The sequence below is a fragment of the Coregonus lavaretus genome (genome assembly GCF_964263955.1).
Source record: "Coregonus lavaretus genome assembly, contig: HAP1_SCAFFOLD_875, whole genome shotgun sequence".
Taxonomy (NCBI): domain Eukaryota; kingdom Metazoa; phylum Chordata; class Actinopteri; order Salmoniformes; family Salmonidae; genus Coregonus; species Coregonus lavaretus.
In genome coordinates, this window is record NW_028157683.1 from 179372 (window position 1) to 200952 (window position 21581).

The following is a 21581-nucleotide window of genomic DNA, read 5'->3' on the forward strand; positions in this document are numbered from 1 at the left end:
GATGTATCATCTGCTTAGAGCACAAAGGCCATCTGATACATACTCACAGTCAAAGGCTGTCTCCTTTCAACTCACAGTCATTCCTGTCCATGTTGGCTGGTTTCACAGAATTCCAACCCTTTTTTATACCCTGAGGTCACAAGATGCACTGAGAAAATTAAAGATGTGATTTTGGAAAATGTTCAAATTTAGGATGGGCGATACGCTATTCACTAAATCTAAATCTCTACAACTGACTTTAGTATAAGGACCAATCAGGAATACATCAGAAGTGGGTCATACTCAAAATGTCACATTTAATGTCAGAACTATTTTTGGACTAATAAGTCAAATAACTGTTCACAACAAATAATGGAATGAGACAGATTCCTAGTTCATTTTTTCAGTATTTAGGCCATACAAATGTAAATAAATGTTTAACAGATTGTGTGGCAAGCAAATACAAATCAAGAAGTGGACCTTCTTGTTAAAATACTATAGTGACCTTAGTTCAACACCTGGCAACCAACTTTAAGAGATGATAGCCTCTTGGGGATGCTAAAAGAGGCATAATTCAGCCATAATCCAAGAGGAAGTTGTGTATCTCTTTACTGGAAGCATCCTCTAATCGTGCACTTTTTCAGTACAATGGGCCTCAGGATCACTTTTTCAGATATTAATTTTATTTTTGATTAAATTGAAGAGGGGAATCCGTTCAACATTTAAGTAAATGTGTATGGCCTTACTTTAAGAACCTATCTAGAATAAGAACGCTTCTGTGAAGGTGAGAAATAGTGACCATAATCCAATTGGACAGAAAATCCCAATCAACAGTTATCAGTCATTTGAGCGGCCAACATGTTGATTGTTTGACTCAGTGGTAGCCTAGGGCATCGCATCTTCTTCTTTGTATACTCTACATATATGAATAATATTTTTCTCCTTTACACTACAATCTATTATTGGAAGATATAAACAGGGGGCGGTTGAGAGGGGGAGGAAAAGTGCTAGTTACACTGAACAAAAATATAAACGCAACATTCAACAATTTCAACGATTTTACTGAGTTACAGTTCATATAAGGAAATCAGTCAATTGAAATAAATTAATTAGGCCCTAATCTATGGATTTCACATGACTGGCAATACAGATATGCATCTGTTAGTCACAGATACCTTTTTTTTTAAAGGTAGGGGTGTGGATCAGAAAACAAGTCAGTATCTGGTGTGACCAACATTTGCCTCATGCAGCGCGACATCTCCTTCGCATAGAGTTGACCAGGCTGTTGATTGTGGCCTGTGGAATGTTGTCCCACTCCTCCTCAATGGCTGTGTGAAGTTGCTGGATATTGGCAGGAACTGGAACACGCTGTCATACACGTCAATCCAGAGCATCCCAAACATGCTCGATGGGTGACATGTCTGGTGAGTATGCAGGCCATGGAAGAACTGGGACATTTTCAGCTTCCAGGAATTGTGTCCAGATCCTTGCTACATGGGGATGTGCATTATCATGCTAAAACATGAGGGTTTTGCGGCAGATGAATGGCACAACAATGGGCCTCAGGATCTCGTCACGGTATCTCTGTGCATTCAAATTTCCATTGATAAAATGCAATTGTGTTCGTTGTCCGTAGCTTATACCTGCCCATACCATAACCCCACCACAGGGCACTCTGTTCACAAACGTTGACATCAGCAAACCGTCTGCCCACACAGGCGCAATACACGCTGTCTGCCATCTGTCCGGTACAGTTGAAAACTGCACATTTTAGAGTGGCCTTTTATTGTTCCCAGCACAAGGTGCACCTGTGTAATGATCATGCTGTTTAATCTACTTCTTGATATGCCAAACCTGTCAGGTGGATGGATTATCTTGGCAAAAGAGAAATGCTCATTAAGAGGGACGTAAACAAATTTGTGCACACATTTTGAGATAAGCTTTTTGTGCATATTGAACATTTCCGGGGTCTTTTATTTCAGCTCATTAAACATGGGACCAACACTTTACATGTTGCGTTGATATTTTTGTTCAGTGTAGTTCCACCCCCGAGGGCGTTGCCCAGAGCAGGAGGGGGAAGTCACAAAAATGGCTACTTGTCACCACGGCTGGCAGGACACATGCCGGAACGGTCAACTGCACATTGACATTTTGTGTAGCAGGCAGCAATAGAGAGCAACCCCAGGATAGAGGTGCACAGAGGGAGCTGACACAACTGTGGCCAGACACCGATGGACTGGGAGGACGTGCACTGAGAGGAAGGCTAATTGGAAAAACCACTGATGTATTGGGTCTGCAGGAGAAAAACAAAGGCATCTCTTTTGAGTGACAGCAAAATGCTTTTAATGCACAGAGAGCATTATGTTTCACTATTGAAAGATGATACAATTGTGAAATAAGTTGGCCCGTTGCTTTACCATATAGACTTTGAGCAAGCACCACTGATTATTTCAGGCAGCAGATAAGGCCTATGAAATCAATTTTAGTGAGACTGGGGAGAAATTGTGTTTGTATTACCCAGAGACTTTTTAATTGAACGTACAGTATAGTATCGCTGTTACATTTCTCAATTATTAAATGCCCCCAATATGTGAAAAACACATGAACTTTACAGATAAGCCTACACATCCAATTTGATTTTATTGGAGAATACCAGTAATTTGTTTGACATGATGTAGCCTTTAGTCTGCATAAAAAATGAGGGTCGTCAACTTATCATGGACCTCATGAGTTACTTTTAGACAGGTGTGATTTGGCTCCACTAAGATGGGCATACAGAGGAACCATAAAACAAATTGCACCTCATTCTAAACTGTTAGAATAATGGGTCTGTTGTCAGTCGGATATAGCACATTATCAAACCCTCAGTAGAGTAATCCACTGAGCGGCTATCCTGAGCAATGTACTGATGATATCTTAATTGCCTGAAATCATTGACCATGAAGGGAGTATGAATCACTGGTGTCAATGTGTAAAGAATGTCCGTTTTCAGCTATGCCTAGTCTTCAACTCCTTAAGGTTAACAATGCATCTTTCCAGATAGTGAGTAATCGGAGGATTTCAGAGAAGCATATGAAATTCTGTGCAGTGTGTGGGAGAGGAGCAAGAGGAGAGAGCCATAGTTGAGGTTAATCATTTGCAGCTTGGTGGAAATTCATTTGTAATTAAAAAGTAATGCATTTTCATGAATTCATTGGCATCAATGGCTTCATTACTCCTTTATAAAAGAGGTGACATGTTGAGGCCGAAGACCTTTGTTAAAGCCACAAGACTGGACTACCAATTACATTGGAAAATACATTGCAGTATGGCACCAATGGATGAATGGCTTAGTTTCACCAGTTGTCAGCTCTTTTGAAGCAAGTGGCATTGTGACATGCTCGGCTTGATTAAATTCAGAAAATAAGTTTGTGCATGCATGCGCGTTTTCTGGCGGTATGTAGCTTAGAAAAATAAATTGGGAGAAAAACAAAACAATTTAGAAAATCGCAAAAGATAAATTTATTTCAACAATATAAATATTTACATTTCACATTTAACAGACAAATATATTTACGGACGGATATTCCATTAAGAAATATAAAATGAATGTACAATTCAGGTAAACATTCTGTTTTTGGCTTCCAGTAAGATTGTCGCTTTCTGACGACAAATGCCGAATACCTGGCATCACGGGATTGTCACAGAATACAATGTGTTCTAATACAGGGTATTCCAATAGCCGAGATCCCTTTGGTATGTGGAGAGGAGGCAGTGGGCTAAAAGGTCCATGAATAAAACTACTAAATAATAGTTAAAATTTAGTTGGTTTTTAAAAAAGGTGCGTTATTGAGTCTTCATCCAGGGCGGCGTTGATCTCACAGGCGCCTGACGTTCCTCTTGCTGCGAGCGCTGCCGATGAGGATGGCTCTGGAGCTGCTAGGCCCCCGGGCCAGCCCTGTGTGGCAGGCTGAGGAGCCATGAAAAGGGCCCTGGCACAGGGTGCAGAAGTCAAAGGCACAGCTGAGGCGGGTACAGGTGGCCCTCATGGCATCTGCGTTGTGCTTGGCAGGAGAGCCGCAGCGCTTACAGGGCTTCAGCGACTCGTGCTGCTTCAGCAAACTGGCAGCCTAGAGAACACAAGCAAAGAATGTATAAGGCTATGGAGCATAACTCACTCATTGTATCATTTGTAACATGAACATGTCAATTACTTTCTTAGAACTGATTGAAGGGTGACACCAACTCTCAATAAGTACACACACTGAGCACCATCTGAACCTTTACATGCAAAGTGAATAGCGCAACCGTCACCGCTTGGTATTCTCTGAAGCGAGATTGCTGGGAGCAGTACAGCGACGGTGTGCCTTCTCTCTGGGAGAGCATCCTATAGCTAGACTTATGGATAAGGGGTTGAAGCTACCCTCTGCATACAGGTCATTACAACCCGGGACAGGGCGGCGTCTCGTGTCAAAGAGCCGACATTCTCCAGTCCTACAGAAGTTCTTGGGTCCTACAACAAAAACGGACATTGCCATTTACCAAACAATATTCATGCAGTGGATTACCCTATGGTTAGGTAATTAAGATTGAAGTACTTGAAGGAGCCCCTGTAAATGAATCCAGATTAAGAACATATCAGCATAAGGGATTAGCAAAGTTTGGAGCCTCTGCAAGCTAAAAAAAACAAACCATCAATGTGGTTCAAAACCATTGACACCTGATAAAGGGTATACAATGACTAAAGGAACCCCAGTTAAATGTTAGCGCTTACCCTGAGTCTCTGTTTAGCCTGGTCGCATCTACGGAGTGCAGACTTGTCTTGGTAGATTTTTCTCCAGGTCTTGCTCACTTTTCTACAGCTGTGAAGAAAACCACCATGAATGAATACATGATAAGAGTATAAAAACATTTCCATGTTGAAAAACCTGTACAATTGTCATAGGACCAGTAAAGGTCACATGTTTACCTTATTACATTTGTCATTTACCTTATCAAGTCGACATCTCCTAGCAGATGCAGGATCCTGGTGAGGATGTGCTTCATGTCCCTCTCCAGCAGTGCTTTTAAAACAGCCATACATTCAAGGCCCATGTTCCCACCCAAAACCCTTTCAAGGCCGGAGTCCTCTGCTAGCCGGCTAATGACAGACCAGTCATAGCTATGGGTCCTCTTGAAACTGTTGGCGAGATCTTGGCATACAGCGTGTTGAAACTTCAGTATGGGGAGTTTTGAGGCAGTATGCTTAGCCTTGTGATAATCAGCAACTGGAGTACATGGGGAGAATATATCCTGTCCTGGAGACTGTTCTAGTTCCTTTATGTTATCAACGTCCTCTATCTGGCTGTTCTGTAAAGAGAGGAAACCGATGTCCTCGAATGCTTCACAGCCTAGGTTTACCTCGTCAAGTACCCCATCATGTTGGTTGTTCTCCTTATTGTGAACACCTTTCACATCATCCTTGAGGCAAAAGTTGGCAGCGGTGGTGACACATGGTGAGAGCTGTGGTTTGACTACTACTTGGACGCATTCCTTTAGTGGGGAGGTTTTCAGGCCCGACTCCTTGTATTTTTTTTTTTTTTTTTTTTTTAATTTTTGTCATTTAGCAGACGCTCTTATCCAGAGCGACTTACAGGAGCAATTAGGGTTAAGTGCCTTGCTCAAGGGCACATCGACAGATTTGTCACCTAGTCGGCTCAGGGATTAGAACCAGCGACCTTTCGGTTACTGGCACAACGCTCTTAACCACTAAGCTACCTGCCGCCGTATGTGACATGTTTCTCCATGTTGCATGGAAACCGGGGTTCCTCGTAGTTGGACGGACACTTCATTTTTAAATGACTGATTGTGGTCCCAAATTGTAGCCCTGAGGAAGAGAAAATAAAACGGTGCATTAGCCAGTTTCATCTCAATCAAAACGCGACAAACTGGCTAGCTACAGTAGCTACATAACACGTTGTATCAAACCACCGTGGATTGCACACTCATACTAGAGTTAGTTACATTCTCTAAAATGTAACATTAGCTAGATATTGTTTTGGTTGATGAAAAAGTTAGGACAATTTAGAGCTGCAATCCCTCCAAATCAAAGGGCGCCCTACCCTAGTTCCCCCCAATTTAGCTTGCAGCATAGCTAACTAGCTAGCCAGGTTAGCTAACCGGCTAGCCAACTAATTTAGAGTAAAATATTATAGTTAACTACTATTGGGGATTTATTATTCTCCTAAATTGATGGGATGACTAACTTAGAAAGAATGCATTCTTGACTGGCCTAATGTAGGCTGTGACACCTGGCAAGGCTGTGATTGATGTGAAGAGCTGTTTTAGGGGGTAAAATAAGATAAGGATTGTGTCTTCAAATGCTAGACTATACTGGTTCTTTGTGATCTGTGAACCTTCCTTGGACATAGGAATGATGTCTAAGGGAGCTGGCTCTTCTCACTATGATAGGTTGTTATGATAATCTTGTGCCTGGCTGAAGTGTGCAACAAATGGCGCCGAGGAGATGAGACCAACCCCTGAACCAACGGATTGGCTGAGAAAGTTTAAACCACGCTCAAGTCTTTACTCTAATTGGCCAGCAGAGAAGTGGGAAACTTTCTCTGTCAGAGTATTTGAGTATTGAATCTGGAACAATGTTTTTAGTTGTCTGGGGTGTCCTGCGAGACATCTCAGAGAGCCCGTATATACGAAACATCATATTTACCATCAGGGGCGGTGTGTTCATTAGGGCGATATGGGCGACGCACTGCCAAACGGGAAAAGGGATTTTTTTTCAAATCAATTATATCACAGCAACAGTAGTTATCAGTGTTCTAATCTAGACGTCTGATCTGCCACTAAATGTCCAATCAGGCTAAAGTCGTGCTTCAAATGGCCCCGCCCCTTTTGGGGCGATTTCAGTCAGGTTGAAAATCGCCCCAGAAGTCTGTCATAGCCTCTCATGTAAAATCTTTTTTTTTTTTCAAATATCAGAGCTTTCAATACAATCTCTATGGGTTTCTGAGGGCTTGCACTTACGCGCTTTCGTCATACGGAACATAACCATGAACGTAACTAAGAAAAGAGTGGGTAGCAGCGTCAATCAATTCACGTACTACTATCAAAAGATGGCTAGCGTTCAGAGCTACTGGAGTGTATGCTAGCGGTCATGAGGGAACATATTGTGGAGGAGGTGAAGTCGGCGAACTTCGTAGCTATCCAAGCTGACGAGACCACGGACGTTTCTACACAGACACAGCTGGTGCTTGTGCTGAGGTACATAGATAGCAACCACAAAGTGCAGGAGCGCTTTTTTGAGTTCCTTCCCATCTCGGAATCAACCTCAGTCTCAATCGCCAGTGTGCTTTTGGAGAGACTGAACGGTCTTTTTGCCGATGACGAGAAAGTCAAACCGTGGTGCACTGGCACTGTACCAGGTTCTCATGAGCTACAACCTCCAGGAGACGTTCTCTGAGACTGTGACTCTGTTGAACATCCTCATAACTACTCCCATGACAACAGCTGAAGCTGAGAGATGTTTCTCAACTTTGACACGAGTTAAGACATTCCTGCGAAATTCAATGGGCCAGGAACGTCTGAATGCACTGGCCATGCTTTCCATGGAGAGGGAACTAGTCCTCAGCATGCCTGATTTCAATGAGAAAGTCATTGACCGCTTTGCTGCATTGAAAGAGAGAAGAGAACAGTTTCAGTACAAGTAATGTAGCCTCTCTCTCTCTTTGTCCCTCCCTGTCTGTCTCTTTAACACACACACGCCCAAATCAGTTCACAGTTGATGTTGTTTAAAATAGTTATTTTTAATTTTAAAAAAAGTTTTAAAAAAATTATAATCTGTTCATGTTCATTTTACAAATCTATACAATTGGCCAGAATATGGTTGTTCATATTTACAAATCTATACAATTGGCCAGAATATAGTTGTTCATTTTTACAAAGCCATACAGATAGCTGTGTTTACCTTTTCTAGAAATTATTTTCAAATTCTGTTTTCAGGCAAAATGTCTATCACTGTTCATTTTCACAAATCTATACAAGAGGGCAGAATATGGAAGTCTATAAAAATTTCTTATTACCAATAACTTGCATCAATGTTTTCAGTAGCCTCTATCAAAAGCTCCTGCTTGCTTGTTGTGAATTATGCTCAGGTGCACATATTTCCAATTCAACCATGAGGCAAAAAATGTGGTAAAAGCTCTTGTTGATCCTGCAATCTGAACAAATACCAAGATGCTGTATTTTCAGCTGATATTTCATTTGTTTATGGAAATGCATATTGTTTATGCAGTGTTGAGGAATGTGAAAGAACACCCTTGATTGTTTTTACTGTGATAACTTATTTTGCTTTTGTAAGCCAACACTTTTGAGATCAGTCAATAAATGCTTCTGGCATTGACTTATATGCTGCCCCTGTCTTCATGTTGTTGCTGGACATACAGTGGGGGAAAAAAGTATTTAGTCAGCCACCAATTGTGCAAGTTCTCCCACTTAAAAAGATGAAGCCTGTAATTTTCATCATAGGTACACGTCAACTATGACAGACAAAATGAGAAAAAAATTCCAGAAATTCACATTGTAGCATTTTTAATGAATTTATTTGCAAATTGTGGTGGAAAATAAGTATTTGGTCAATAACAAAAGTTTCTCAATACTTTGTTATATACCCTTTGTTGGCAATGACACAGGTCAAACGTTTTCTGTAAGTCTTCACCAGGTTTTCACACACTGTTGCTGGTATTTTGGCCCATTCCTCCATGCAGATCTCCTCTAGAGCAGTGATGTTTTGGGGCTGTCGCTGGGCAACATGGACTTTCAACTCCCTCCAAAGATTTTCTATGGGGTTGAGATCTGGAGACTGGCTAGGCCACTCCAGGACCTTGAAATGCTTCTTACGAAGCCACTCCTTCGTTGCCCGGGCGGTGTGTTTGGGATCATTGTCATGCTGAAAGACCCAGCCACGTTTCATCTTCAATGCCCTTGCTGATGGAAGGAGGTTTTCACTCAATCTCACGATACATGGCCCCATTCATTCTTTCCTTTACACGGATCAGTCGTCCTCGTCCCTTTGCAGAAAAACAGCCCCAAAGCATGATGTTTCCGCCCCCATGCTTCACAGTAGGTATGGTGTTCTTTGGATGCAACTCAGTATTCTTTGTCCTCCAAACACGACGAGTTGAGTTTTTACCAAAAAGTTATATTTTGGTTTCATCTGACCATATGACATTCTCCCAATCCTCTTCTGGATCATCCAAATGCACTCTAGCAAACTTCAGACGGGCCTGGACATGTACTGGCTTAAGCAGGGGGACACGTCTGGCACTGCAGGATTTGAGTCCCTGGCGGCGTAGTGTGTTACTGATGGTAGGCTTTGTTACAGCTCTCTGCAGGTCATTCACTAGGTCCCCCCGTGTGGTTCTGGGATTTTTGCTCACCGTTCTTGTGATCATTTTGACCCCACGCGGTGAGATCTTGCGTGGAGCCCCAGATCGAGGGAGATTATCAGTGGTCTTGTATGTCTTCCATTTCCTAATAATTGCTCCCACAGTTGATTTCTTCAAACCAAGCTGCTTACCTATTGCAGATTCAGTCTTCCCAGCCTGGTGCAGGTCTACAATTTTGTTTCTGGTGTCCTTTGACAGCTCTTTGGTCTTGGCCATAGTGGAGTTTGGAGTGTGACTGTTTGAGGTTGTGGACAGGTGTCTTTTATACTGATAACAAGTTCAAACAGGTGCCATTAATACAGGTAACGAGTGGAGGACAGAGGAGCCTCTTAAAGAAGAAGTTACAGGTCTGTGAGAGCCAGAAATCTTGCTTGTTTGTAGGTGACCAAACACTTATTTTCCACCATAATTTGAAAATAAATTCATAAAAAATCCTACAATGTGATTTTCAGGATATTTTTTTCTCAATTTGTCTGTCATAGTTGACGTGTACCTATGATGAAAATTACAGGCCTCTCTCATCTTTTTAAGTGGGAGAACTTGCACAATTGGTGGCTGACTAAATACTTTTTTCCCCACTGTATCTTTTTTTTAAATGTGTGTAGGTCACCTAAATCATCAGAAAAATTGCCCCCCCTGAGAATTTTTTCAGGAGCCTCCACTGTTTACCATTGAAGGTTTTTGCATTAATTAAAATAACTAGTATATCTTAGAAGTCGTGTTGACCTCTTTTGTTCCTAATACCAGATTTGAATTGACGCGACTTTGACACTACTAAACGATAATTGTTAACATTAATCGTAGGCAGCATCAGATCAGTCCAGTAACGTTAACCTTAACTATATTAAAGATAATAGTAATGTTAACTCTGTGGATATTATATTCATAGGATAGCCAACGCTAGCTAACCTCTAATTTTACGCGCGTACGTTTTGCGCTTAAAACGACAATATGTAATATTGACATTAACGTTATTGGAAAACGTATAGCTACTAAGCAGTTTAACTAGTTACCTAACCATGGGCGGTGTGTTCAATAGGGCGATATGGGCGACGCACTGCCAAACGGGAAAAGGAAGGGATTTTTTTTCTAATCAATTATATCATGGCAACAGTAGTTCAGTGTTCACGTCTGATCTGCCAGCCACTAAATGTCCAATCAGGCTAAAGTCGTGCTTCAAATGTCCCCGCCCGTTTTGGGGCGATTTCAGTCAGGTTGAAAATCGCCCAGAAGTCTCTCACAGCCTCTAATGTAAAATATTTATTTTTCAAATTTCTGAGCTTTCAATACATTCTCTATGGGTGTCTGAGGGCTTGCACTCACGCGCTTTCGTCATACGTAACGTAACGTAACCATGAACGGCAGACAGCAACGCTTGGACAGCGACTGGTGTAACCGACATGCACCATCTTTCAGAAAAGATTAAGAAAAATGAGCTGTCAAAGACCCACATTGATAGCTGTTTGAGATTGTCTGCTTTGGTGAGAGTGAATATTGCCACTCAACTGGATGAGGGATACAGGCTAGCTGTCCGCCGCCACAACGATGAGGTTAGCAACAGCAGAGTCGTGAACACTGTCTACGAGAATCGAGACGACCTCATAGAATGTTTTGAAGCCATCCGGACGGGTTCATTGGGTTCATTTGACCAGCCCACCGTACCAGAAGCTACAGAATAAGGACATCGATGCTGTCTTTATCAAACGTGCCCTCGACAGCTTCGCAAGCAGTGTGCAGGCCATAAGGTAAGATAAAGATTAAACAATATCATTCGATCTTTCTCAAAGCAGAGCTTTATTTGAAAATGTATGCATGAAAGGAGACTGCATTTGTGTTTGAAATTACATTATTGTCATTATATATGGCCAGTGGTGTAATCTATCTTATTTTATATACTATGTGTACTGTACAGTGGTGCTCATAAGTGTATGAACACATTCTAAAGCTGACTAAAAAGAGGAATAAAAAAATTAAAAAATCATCTTTTGGAAATTGATCTTAATGACTTAATTAAAAAAGTTGGAAAATCCAACCTTTAAGGACACCAATTTTCTTTTCTTTTTTATTCCTCTTTTTTAGTCAACTTTAGCATGGGATCATAAGCTTATGAGCACCACTGTATACTGTGCTGAACATCCAGGCTATGTGAGACACAAAGGCTAACTTAAACACTAAAGACTTTATGCATCCCTGCCCATTTTAAGTGGAACTGAAGTATTTGTACTATACATGGATACATTGCATATACCTGTGCATCACATAGACAACAATACTGTACAAAGCCAACAAACACATTGGTCTGTTTGCCTTCAGGGACTCCTCTCAACAGCAGCTGCAAGAAGCAACAGGAGCCAAAAGACCCAGAACAGCTTTGAGAGAAGAGGAGAAGCAGAGGCTGTCTGAAGAGGTCTGCAACACCATCCTGGATCACACCAAAGAAAGGTTATCTTTCTCTGGCCACCTTGTGAGTGCTACCTTACTGCAAGCAGACATGTTTGAAAGGTACTGCCATTCAAAAAAATAAAAAATCTGTTCATGTTCATTTTTACAAATCTATACAATTGGCCAGAATATGGTTGTTCATATTTACAAATCTATACAATTGGCCAGAATATGGTTGTTCATTTTTACAAAGCCATACATATTGTTTATGCAGTGTTGAGGAATGTGAAAGACCACCCTTGATTATTTTTACTGTGATAACTTATTTTGCTTTTGTAAGCCAACACTTTTGAGATCAGTCAATAAATGCTTCTGGTATTGACTTATATGCTGCCCCTGTCTTCATGTTGTTGCTGGACATATCTTTTTAAAAATGTGTGTAGGTCACCTAAATCATCAGAAAAATTGCCCCTCCTGAGAATTTTTTCAGGAGCCGCCACTGTACCTAACGTTAAATGAATATTCAACTCCATTGCTAGTTAGCTAAGCCAGACAGTTATGGCTAGTTAGCTAGTCAAATTGGTTGACATTAACTAACGTTAGCTAACATTGCAACAAACTAGCCAGCCTGCATCAAATGAAATGCGACACATCATAGCCTAACACAATATCTAGCTATAATAGCAAGCTTAATTGAGGTAAAGTAACAAAATATTTCATACCTGTAACGTTAACTTTAAAAATGACTCCTTGTTTCCCACCTTTGTCTACTGTTTAACCTTTGCTAATGACATTAGCTAGCTAACCGGGGTTCCCCAAACTCCAGACCTACTTGAAACCCAGAGTAATTCCTGTTGGATTGACAGATGTCTGATTAAAGAGACATTTCATGTATCACTTACATCCCAAACAACAACAACAACAACAACAACGGCAGAACAGGACATTTCTAGGTATTTTCATGTCTCCTTATATACCAGCCTGCATTCAATTCATTTCCTATTAACATCTGCACAGGTATGATAATAACTGTTAACTTTTGTATGAATTAGCAGATGTTCCACTGTCATTAACTGAATCTATTATTGTAGAATAACCACGCTCGAAAAAACACCTAGCAATGTAATAAACTCAATTACGTTCCCATTTTATAGAGCTTTTTTTTTATAGAGTTTCTTAGTAATATAGAACATTAGCAACTTAACTCTTCGATTTATATATGTGTTTAGGAACATCAATTAACCCTCTACACTCATGGGAATTGGCCTATATGGATAGGGCTAAATTGAAATGTTTCTTACAGAAGAAATATGAAACATATGCATAAACCTGGTAGCAATTGAAAGGGAACAGTTTGGAGATAACGGGGAAATTATTAGACCAAAGTTGAGGACACAACAGTTCACCTGACACAAGACTGAATCCAAACATTACACTTGATTCTGTGTGCATTTTACATTTACTGTACTTTTCGCAGCATTTGTTGATAACGAAATCTGAAAATACTCTGTATACATTCAGAAACATGATAAGAATATTCCTGGAAAATGTGGGGTAGGTGCAACATAAGACAAAAAAATGACAAGGGCTTGAATGAGAGGACTAACTGGTGTCTCCAAGTGGCTACACAGTTCCTAAGTCATTTCAATGCACTTTTATGACTCAAAGAAGAGTCTTCAACTATAAGGTGTTTTTTTTTTAGCTCTCCTAGATGTGCTGTTGAGGAACTAAAGCAAGTACACTTGTAAATGTTTTGTTTAGAGCACAACCTTGCATCCCCGCCACCACACAATTAGTTGTTATTTACTCAATCCCAAAACGGACCATTATATATCGCAATCTGGGTCAGGTGGGCATCATTTGAAAGCTTGTTGTATTTCCAACACGACTAGCTACATTATAAAATACGATCTTACAGTGTTAGGCTTTCACAAGGCAATTCAGAGAAACAGATCATAATGTTGGTGGGCATAGAAAGGAGGCATTAGTGCATTTAGGTGTGTGTTCCGCAGCAAAGTTTCTTCTCAATAGACAAACATAGGCTCATTCTGTTCAGAACAACTCAGGGTATGACGCCATGTCATCTTGTAACTGTACATCAAACATAGTGATCATAAACGTTGACACTGTTTATGACATGAGTTTTATGATATGGAGACGTGATGCATTCACATTTCCATATCATAAACCTCATGTCATAAACAGTAAGAATAGCCTCCTGGTCTAAAGAGTGAAATGAGAAGTTATTTTTACATGCTGTGGATATTGACGAGGCCTCACTGTCTCTCTCTCTCTCTCTCTCTCTCTCTAACTCTGTCTCCCCACCCCTACGGCAGTGCAGTAAAAAAGAAACCTAACCTCAATATTTTCTCTCACAGTGCTGGGACTTGCTGGCCCATTAAATTATCCTTCCCATGTGTCATCTTGCACATTTCCTCCATGAAATGTTCGTATAATTACACTTTCTTAATGATTTATAAGATATAATAATAGCCGTAAGTATTTCAGAGCAGGTTAAACTGACACCCTTTAAGTGTACGCGGGTGATGACCCTGTTTTAACATCGTTTCGGATGGGTGACTCCCGGCTGGAGAGAAGGAGGGATGGATGAAGGGAGAGAAGGAGGGAGGCAGGGGAGAGAGAGGTAGAGACCCTGGTGTCGTAACTCAGGGTGATAGTGACATGTAGGAGAACCCAGGGCCTCTTGAACCCAGGGAGGGAAGGAGGGTCACCCTCACACACACAGACAGAAAGTCAGACAGACACGGGCCAGTCTGCTACCAGTGGCACACACACACACACACACACACACACACACACACAAGCACACACAGATGTTTGCTCTCTGCTTCCTCTCTCACGGCGAGGCTGATATGATTGGCACTTAGGAAATCAGTGTGTTTTCACACCACACAACTCTGCCAAAGCTAACGTGTTAAATATCCACAACGCGGCAATGCTGCAGCAGCCCTGTCCATCTCCACTCACACAGACTCACTGCTCCCTTCACAAGAGAGAGCTGCAACATGTTGTCACTGAAATAAACAGTATCACTGTCAACTGTCAGTACACAAGTGTCCCAAACTATAAGCTCATGAGTTTATAAACGGTCTTATTAAACTATATTTCACCTCAGACAGTGTCGCTCCTAACCAGGGAGGAGTTACAAGATAATCACAGCTTGTTTCCCTTAAATCCAGAGACGCCATTCCCTGAGCACACTGGCAGGTCAGGTAAGTTTCAAGTTTTATTAGCCATACATACAGGATACACATGGTATACACCATGCAACAACAATAGAAAATCATCAAAGATAAGAATACGTAAGGGAAAGGGGATACCTAGTCATTTGCACAACTGAATGCATTCAACAGCAATGTGTCTTAAGCATTTAACCCAACTCCTCTGAATCAGAGAGGTGCAGGGGGCTGCCTTAATCGACGTCCACATCATCGGCGCCCTGTCGCTGCCTTGCTCAAGAGCAGAACGGCTGATCTTTCCACTTTGCCCGGCTGGGGGAGTCGAACCAGCGACCTTTCGGTTACTGGCACAATGTTCTTAACCACTTAAGGGTAAGGTAAGTGTGTGTGTGTGTTTGTGTGACACCCCCCTAAAGGGCTTTCTGCGTTGGACTCTCAGGGGAGGCATTTTGTTTAAACTTTCAGGGGCACTCGGCCCATCTCTGAGACATGGCTCAAATGGAAAAAAAAGAAGAAGAAAACGATTGTGACAAAAGACTTCTTCCTCCCTTCAGTTATCAGCCTTCTTTATATTTTCTACCATTGCCTATTGTAAGTTGCCTCTCTGTGTTTTACTGTGTTGTGTAATACTCCGCAGGTAGCATTATGCCATTAATACAGCCCTTCCTTTGTTAATAGCGTTGTTGCTCTACTTGTGCTATCAGTTATTGTGCATATTCATTACCCCTGTTATCTGTCCATTACAGGACCACTATCATTCCACTACCTTTCCATGTCCATTTCATCCGTGTGTGTCAATAAAGTATCCTTGAATGTAACTCTGAGGTTGCCTTATTCCCCTCTTACCGGGGGAGGTGAAAGCGCAACCTGGTCTCAGAACATTTCGTATTATTCTGTATGTACAAAGCTGTGATCAAGGCAAAGGGTGGCTACTTTGAAGAATCTCAAATCTGAAATATATTTTGATATGTGTAACACGTTTTGGGTTACTACATGATGCCATATGTGTTATTTAATAGTTTTGATGTCTTCACTATTATTCTACAATGTAGAAAATACACAAGACACAGAGGAGGAGAAACTATCCATCACCCTGGGAGAGAGAACGAGTGACCTCAGTCGAACTCACAGCCAGAAAGATGGGTTAGATACAGGAGAGGAGGAGGTTACCCCGGATGCCATCACCCCTGCTCCTGTGAACAAGGAATGAGAGGGGAAGCCTTCTAATCAGGCCAACGGGCAGGCGGAGCGAGAGGTCATAGTGATAGTGATTCACACACAGAGAGAGACAGACAACCCATACAACCTCTTGGCTGAGATTAACCACACAGAGGTAGAGGCAGAGGGCCTTCAGGGCAAGCCAGTCAGTCTGCCTGCTCTGATCCTCAAGTCAATTGTATTTAAATTCATATTCATTAAAGATTTTTAGTCAAGACTTGAAAAGTGCCATTTATTTCAAATGATAATTATTCAGTGTCTGCAACCCTCAAGAACCAGGGTGAGTCTGGGTCCCCCTTTAACTGGGCAAACACAACTTGCATATTGTCATAGACTAGGCCGAAACGTTAATCTTTTAACCTTGCTTATATAAAACAATGCATTTTTAATAGTGAGCAAGAGTTTTCTATGATGATTAAAGTTTTTTTAGTCGCGCCCTCCACTTTTTTGTCAAATAATACATCTAAAAAAAATGTTATAAGTTAATTATTAAAAGCATTAAAATTGGGATTGGGATGTTTCCCACCTATTTATACAACCTACTCCACAAAGTTTAGAGAAATGTTCTGAAATTAATTAAGAATTAAACAGAAGAAAATCAGAATTGAAGGCAACTATAATGCAAAGAATTTAATGGTATATGGTTCAATCCTGTTTCTGGTCTAATGAATAGTTAATATTGTTCCTCCTCTTCCTTGTGGCAAGCGCAGCAGCACACTGCCCTCCAAAGCCTGCAAAAAAAACGCTGGACTGCCCCTTTCCTCGCCCTGGACGGAACATCCAGGGTCACGTCCTTGGTGACGTGTGGGGTGACGTCCAGGGTGACCACAGCAACATCCTCTGGAAAGGGACAAAAGCGGGACAGAATGTAAATAAATGCAAACCGTAGGTTCTAAATACTGGCCAGTTGAATGGGATCTTTTATTTCAGCTCATGAAACATGGGACCAACACTTTACATGTTATCATGATGAACGCCACCTGTCAGAGTGCTTTCTATAAGTCTTACTCACCTGCTTGGATGTCAGATGGCAGAGTGGCGTAGACGGCCACCATGAGAGGCTTTTCTTCAGGTGTGACGTCCACAACCTCCAAGAGTGAAGAAGCAGGGTATGCATCTGTGTTTGGGGTGATGTCCACAACCTCTAGGTGGGAAGAAGCCGGGTCTGCATCTGTGTTAGGGGTGATGTCCACAAACTCCAGGTGGGAAGAAGCAGGATCTGCCTCTGTGTTAGGGGTGATGTCCACAAGCTCCAGGTGGGAAGAAGCAGGATCTGCCTCTGTGTTTGGGGTGATGTCCACAACCTCTAGGTGGAAAGAAGCCGGGTCTGCATCTGTGTTAGGGGTGATGTCCACAAACTCCAGGTGGGAAGAAGCAGGATCTGCCTCTGTGTTAGGGTTGATGTCCACAACCTTCAGGTGGGAAGAAGCCGGGTCTGCCTCTGTGTTTGGGGTGATGTCCACAACCTCCAGGTGGGAAGAAGCAAGGTGTGCCTCTTTGTTAGGGGTGATGTCCATAAGCTCCAGGTGGGAAGATGCCGGGTCTGCCTCTGTGTTAGGGGTGGTTTCCACAACCTCCTGATAGGAAGAAGCCGGGTCTAACTCTGTGTTAGGGGTGATGACCACAAACTTCAGGTGGGAAGAAGCCGTCTCAGCCTCTGTGTTAGGGGTGATGTCCACAAGCTCCTTGTGGGAAGAAGCCAGGTGTGCCTCTTTGTTAGGGGTGATGTCCACAACCTCCAGGTGGGAAGAAGCAAGGTGTGCCTTTTTGTTAGGGGTGATGTCCACAACCTCCAGGTGGGAAGATGCTGGGTCTGCCTCTGAGTTATGGGTGATGTCAACAACCATACGGTGGGAAGAAGCAGGGTCTGACTCTGTGTTAGGGGTGATGTCCACAAACTTCAGGTGGGTAGAAACCGTCTCAGCCTCTGTGTTAGGGGTGACGTTCACAACCTCCAGGTGGGAAGAAGCCAGGTGTGCCTCTTTGTTAGGGTTGATGACCGCAATCTCTAGGTGGGAAGAACCCGGGTCTGCCTCTGTGTTTGAGGTGATGTCCACAAGCTCCTGATGGGAAGAAGCCAGGTGTGCCTCTGTGTTAGGGGTGATGTCCTCAACTTCCAGGTGGTAAGATACCGGGTCTGCCTCTGTGCTACGGGTTTTGTCAGCAGCCTCCAGGTGGGAAGAAGCCAGGTGTGCCTCTGTGTTAGGGGTGATGTCCACAACCACTATGTGGGAAGAAGCCGGGTCTTCCTCTCTGCTACGGGTGATGTCAACAACATCTAGGTGGGGAGAAGCTGGGTCAAACTCTGTGTTAGGGGTGAATCCCTCAACCTCCAGGTGGGCAGAAGCCGGGTCTTTCTCTGTGTTAGGGGTGATGTCCACAACCTCCGGGTGGGAAGAAGCTGGGTCTGCATCTGTGTTAGGGGTGACAATTAAAATCCTGATTGGCTTTACTACTACAAGGCACCAGGATGTCATGACAAAAGGCATCTGTCAGAGTGCTTTCTATGAGTGCTACTCACCTGCTTGGATATCAGCTGGTAGTGTGGCGGAGAAGGCCACCACTAGGACAGGGGGAACTCGCAGGGTGTCTGCAGTAGGCTGGAAGTAGCTTTTCACCTCGTCCGCCACAAAGGCACAGACAGAGCTCATAAAAAAGGGGTCTTGATGTCATCCAGGGAGAAGGACTGGCTGATTCTCCCGAGGATCGACCTCACAGAGTCAAAAGCAGCAGCCCGGGAGAAAGGGGTGTGAGGAGAAGAGGCCTTCAACATGCTGGAGAGCTTCTCCCCTACGGCCACCACCATACTCACAGCCATCCCGCTTAGGAGGATGGGGTGATCTGAATGGCCTTCCTCTGGCTGAAGCCACAGGGCCAGGAGGATCCTGGGCACCAGCTCCACCACCACCTGGGATGGGCTGAGCAGGTTGCTACAGGGCTTATTGGACAGCTTGTCCTGAATGCTCCTCACAGCTCTCTCCATGATGATGTGGACCTTGGGGTCGCTGAAATCAACAAAAAGCAGCAGAGAAAGCTAAACAATGTGCAATGTTCACACAGAGAACACTGCCCTAGTTTTTTTCTGCATAGCTCCAGATGTGTAGATGAATGGAGCAAGCCGTATGCGGGGCAGTACATGGAACTCACATGTCAGCGCCAGCTGGAGAGGTGGGGTGCATAGAGCGGCGGAGCTTGCAGACAGCCTTGTGCTCCATGTCAATCATTTTTAGGCAGGTGTTTACTTCCCAGGTCTGCCGTAGGAAACAGGAAGTCCCATTAGTGTAATTTCACAACAGATATATTCTGCTGTACTGACTAGTTGTTGAAAGGCTAGAAAGGAGCTCACTGACTGATAGTCTAAGTCTCTAACTCTCATTCTCTTACCAGCCGAGCGAGTTCGTTCCCCTCCTCCAGGGTTTCCTTCCACACCCTTCAAATAAAACACAAAGCATTTCAACTTTCCTGGCTTCCTATTTATCTGTTGTTTATTTTACCCACACCTCCTGGAGTGCTGCTGGTGACAGAGAATGGCAGTGAAGGTGAGAGCTGACGTGGTACTCACCTCTCCCTAAGGGATTTTTTGCCCTGAGACACCAGCCAGTCGCTCATGTGCTCCATGGTGACATGGGGCAAGACCTGGCCTCGACTCTGGAGCAGCAGATAGTGGACCATGAACTTCTTCTGCAAGATGAGGTAAGGTGTGAGACCGTGCCACTAAAGACCATATAATGTGCTTTCAGAAGGGCCTCTCGCAACATTTCACAACTGCTCATGTCTCACAATTTGCAAGTGATATTAAAAACTCTTATGACCATCTTCTCTAAACTGTCTTGAAATAAAACTCTTGTTTTGGGATTAAATCTATCTCTTTTTTTCTGTGGTTACTTTTTTTGTGGGATGAATCTTACCTGTTTATTGTAATATGCTTCCTCGCAGCAGGCCTGCAGAGTCTGAAAATAAAGGCTGCTTCTACAGAATTCCTTTGAAGATAATTAAAACAATTATGCTTTATTAGGTACATTATGCACAGGCATTTACAGTATGCCAAAAGGAATATCTCCTAAGATTACCTTAGTGGGACCATAAGTGAACTCAGGAATGCTCCCAACCCTATCCATGGTCAGAGGGGGACGAAATGCAGCGCTATAAATATACGGGATGCTCTAGAGATAACAGGAATGACTTAAAGTCGCGAATGATCAATGCCTGTGGAGTCGTCCAATATGCTGCGCTGAGAATTGAGTTGTAGGCGATATTTGGTTATGTTTGGCGCAACATACATGTTTACATTCTATTGCCATGGAGAAATTGAGTTTCTAGAACCTGTTTTCTTCTATATCTTTATTTCGTGAAATATTAAGATCTTTATTTTGTCATAATGTGTATATGAGGACGTTGGAGCCCGTTCCGATTCATGACGCGGTTATCCAGGTGCAAGTTGCATAGACCTACTAATCCAACCTTGGCTTACAAGTTAAATTAAATTAGTATATATGCCTATACAAATCTATTGACCACATCCATTTAAATCAATGATTGTCAATTGAAAATGTGGTAGTTGTGTTATCCTGTTGTGCGTGTCAGGGCTCCTCTTAAGCACGTTATTCCAATATTTCCTAGAATTGACGCAGGTTACACTTTTGCAAAACTACTAGGTTAAAAATAAGAGCATGAATGACAATAAAGGTATAACTTGAATTATATGTGTAGTAGTGTGATGTTGTTCCCCTAGATTATGCTCCAAATTGCACACAAGGACAGTTCGAGTAGGCCAGGTCAAGAGGGGATGTTAATAAATTAATAATAATAATAATTCAATGTGGTTTCTTTATTTAATTACAGCTGCATAGCTAATGTTATTTTTTGGTGTACAAACATTTTTATGTATCTATATTGCAAATACACCTAATTGTAAAAGTTGTGTATATTTTGGTTTGGTCCATCGCGGGTTATCTGTATTTATGTACCCTCTTATTGTTGTCTTTTGCCTGACCTTCAACTAGCAAGGTATGTTGTCCTTGGCGCCGTAATTTGTCGATATAAAACTGTGGTAAAGTAACACAAAGTGCTGTTACGCAACTACAGGTTTTGTTACAATGTGGACAATATAAAGATGTATGTTAACAACTTTCACCGAGCTCGCTAATTAGGGTACCTATTGTAACTCGGGAGTATTTGGGGCAGTGTTTGAGTGAGTTTCTATGTGCTCACGCAGGTGCCCGAGAGCGGTGGCTGCACCAAGGGCTAAACTATTGTGTGTTGTCTCTTCGTGTACAGGTATGTCATTTATTTTGTCAGAATTATGTTGTATATCATTTTACTTGTATTGTATAGTGTGTTGTTAGGCACTGAATGTGTGCATGCAGCACCTGTTCTCTTTTGC

At 42.5% G+C, this 21581-nt stretch overlaps 1 protein-coding gene and 1 pseudogene across 3 annotated transcripts in view; one reads left to right on the plus strand and one right to left on the minus strand.

Annotated features, from left to right (window-relative positions):
• LOC311125075 (solute carrier family 35 member E3-like) overlaps nt 1-21581 on the plus strand; it is a 31233-nt pseudogene that overhangs the window by 3788 nt on the left and 5864 nt on the right. The window lies entirely within an intron of this gene.
• Nucleotides 3399-5137, minus strand: LOC311125066 (F-box only protein 5-like). 2 transcript variants are annotated; one of them, XM_084199139.1, is made up of 4 exons: nt 4949-5137; nt 4733-4820; nt 4382-4471; nt 3399-4088 (listed from the first exon to the last, which is right to left on the minus strand). In XM_084199139.1, the coding sequence occupies exons 1-4, from the start codon at nt 5050-5052 to the stop codon at nt 3837-3839; spliced, it is 534 nt and encodes a 177-aa protein (XP_084055265.1). In that variant the 5' UTR covers nt 5053-5137; the 3' UTR covers nt 3399-3836. The 2 variants fall into 2 exon arrangements, with proteins under 2 accessions (XP_084055265.1, XP_084055266.1); XM_084199140.1 differs by lacking the exon at nt 4382-4471 and having other exon boundaries at nt 3400-4088.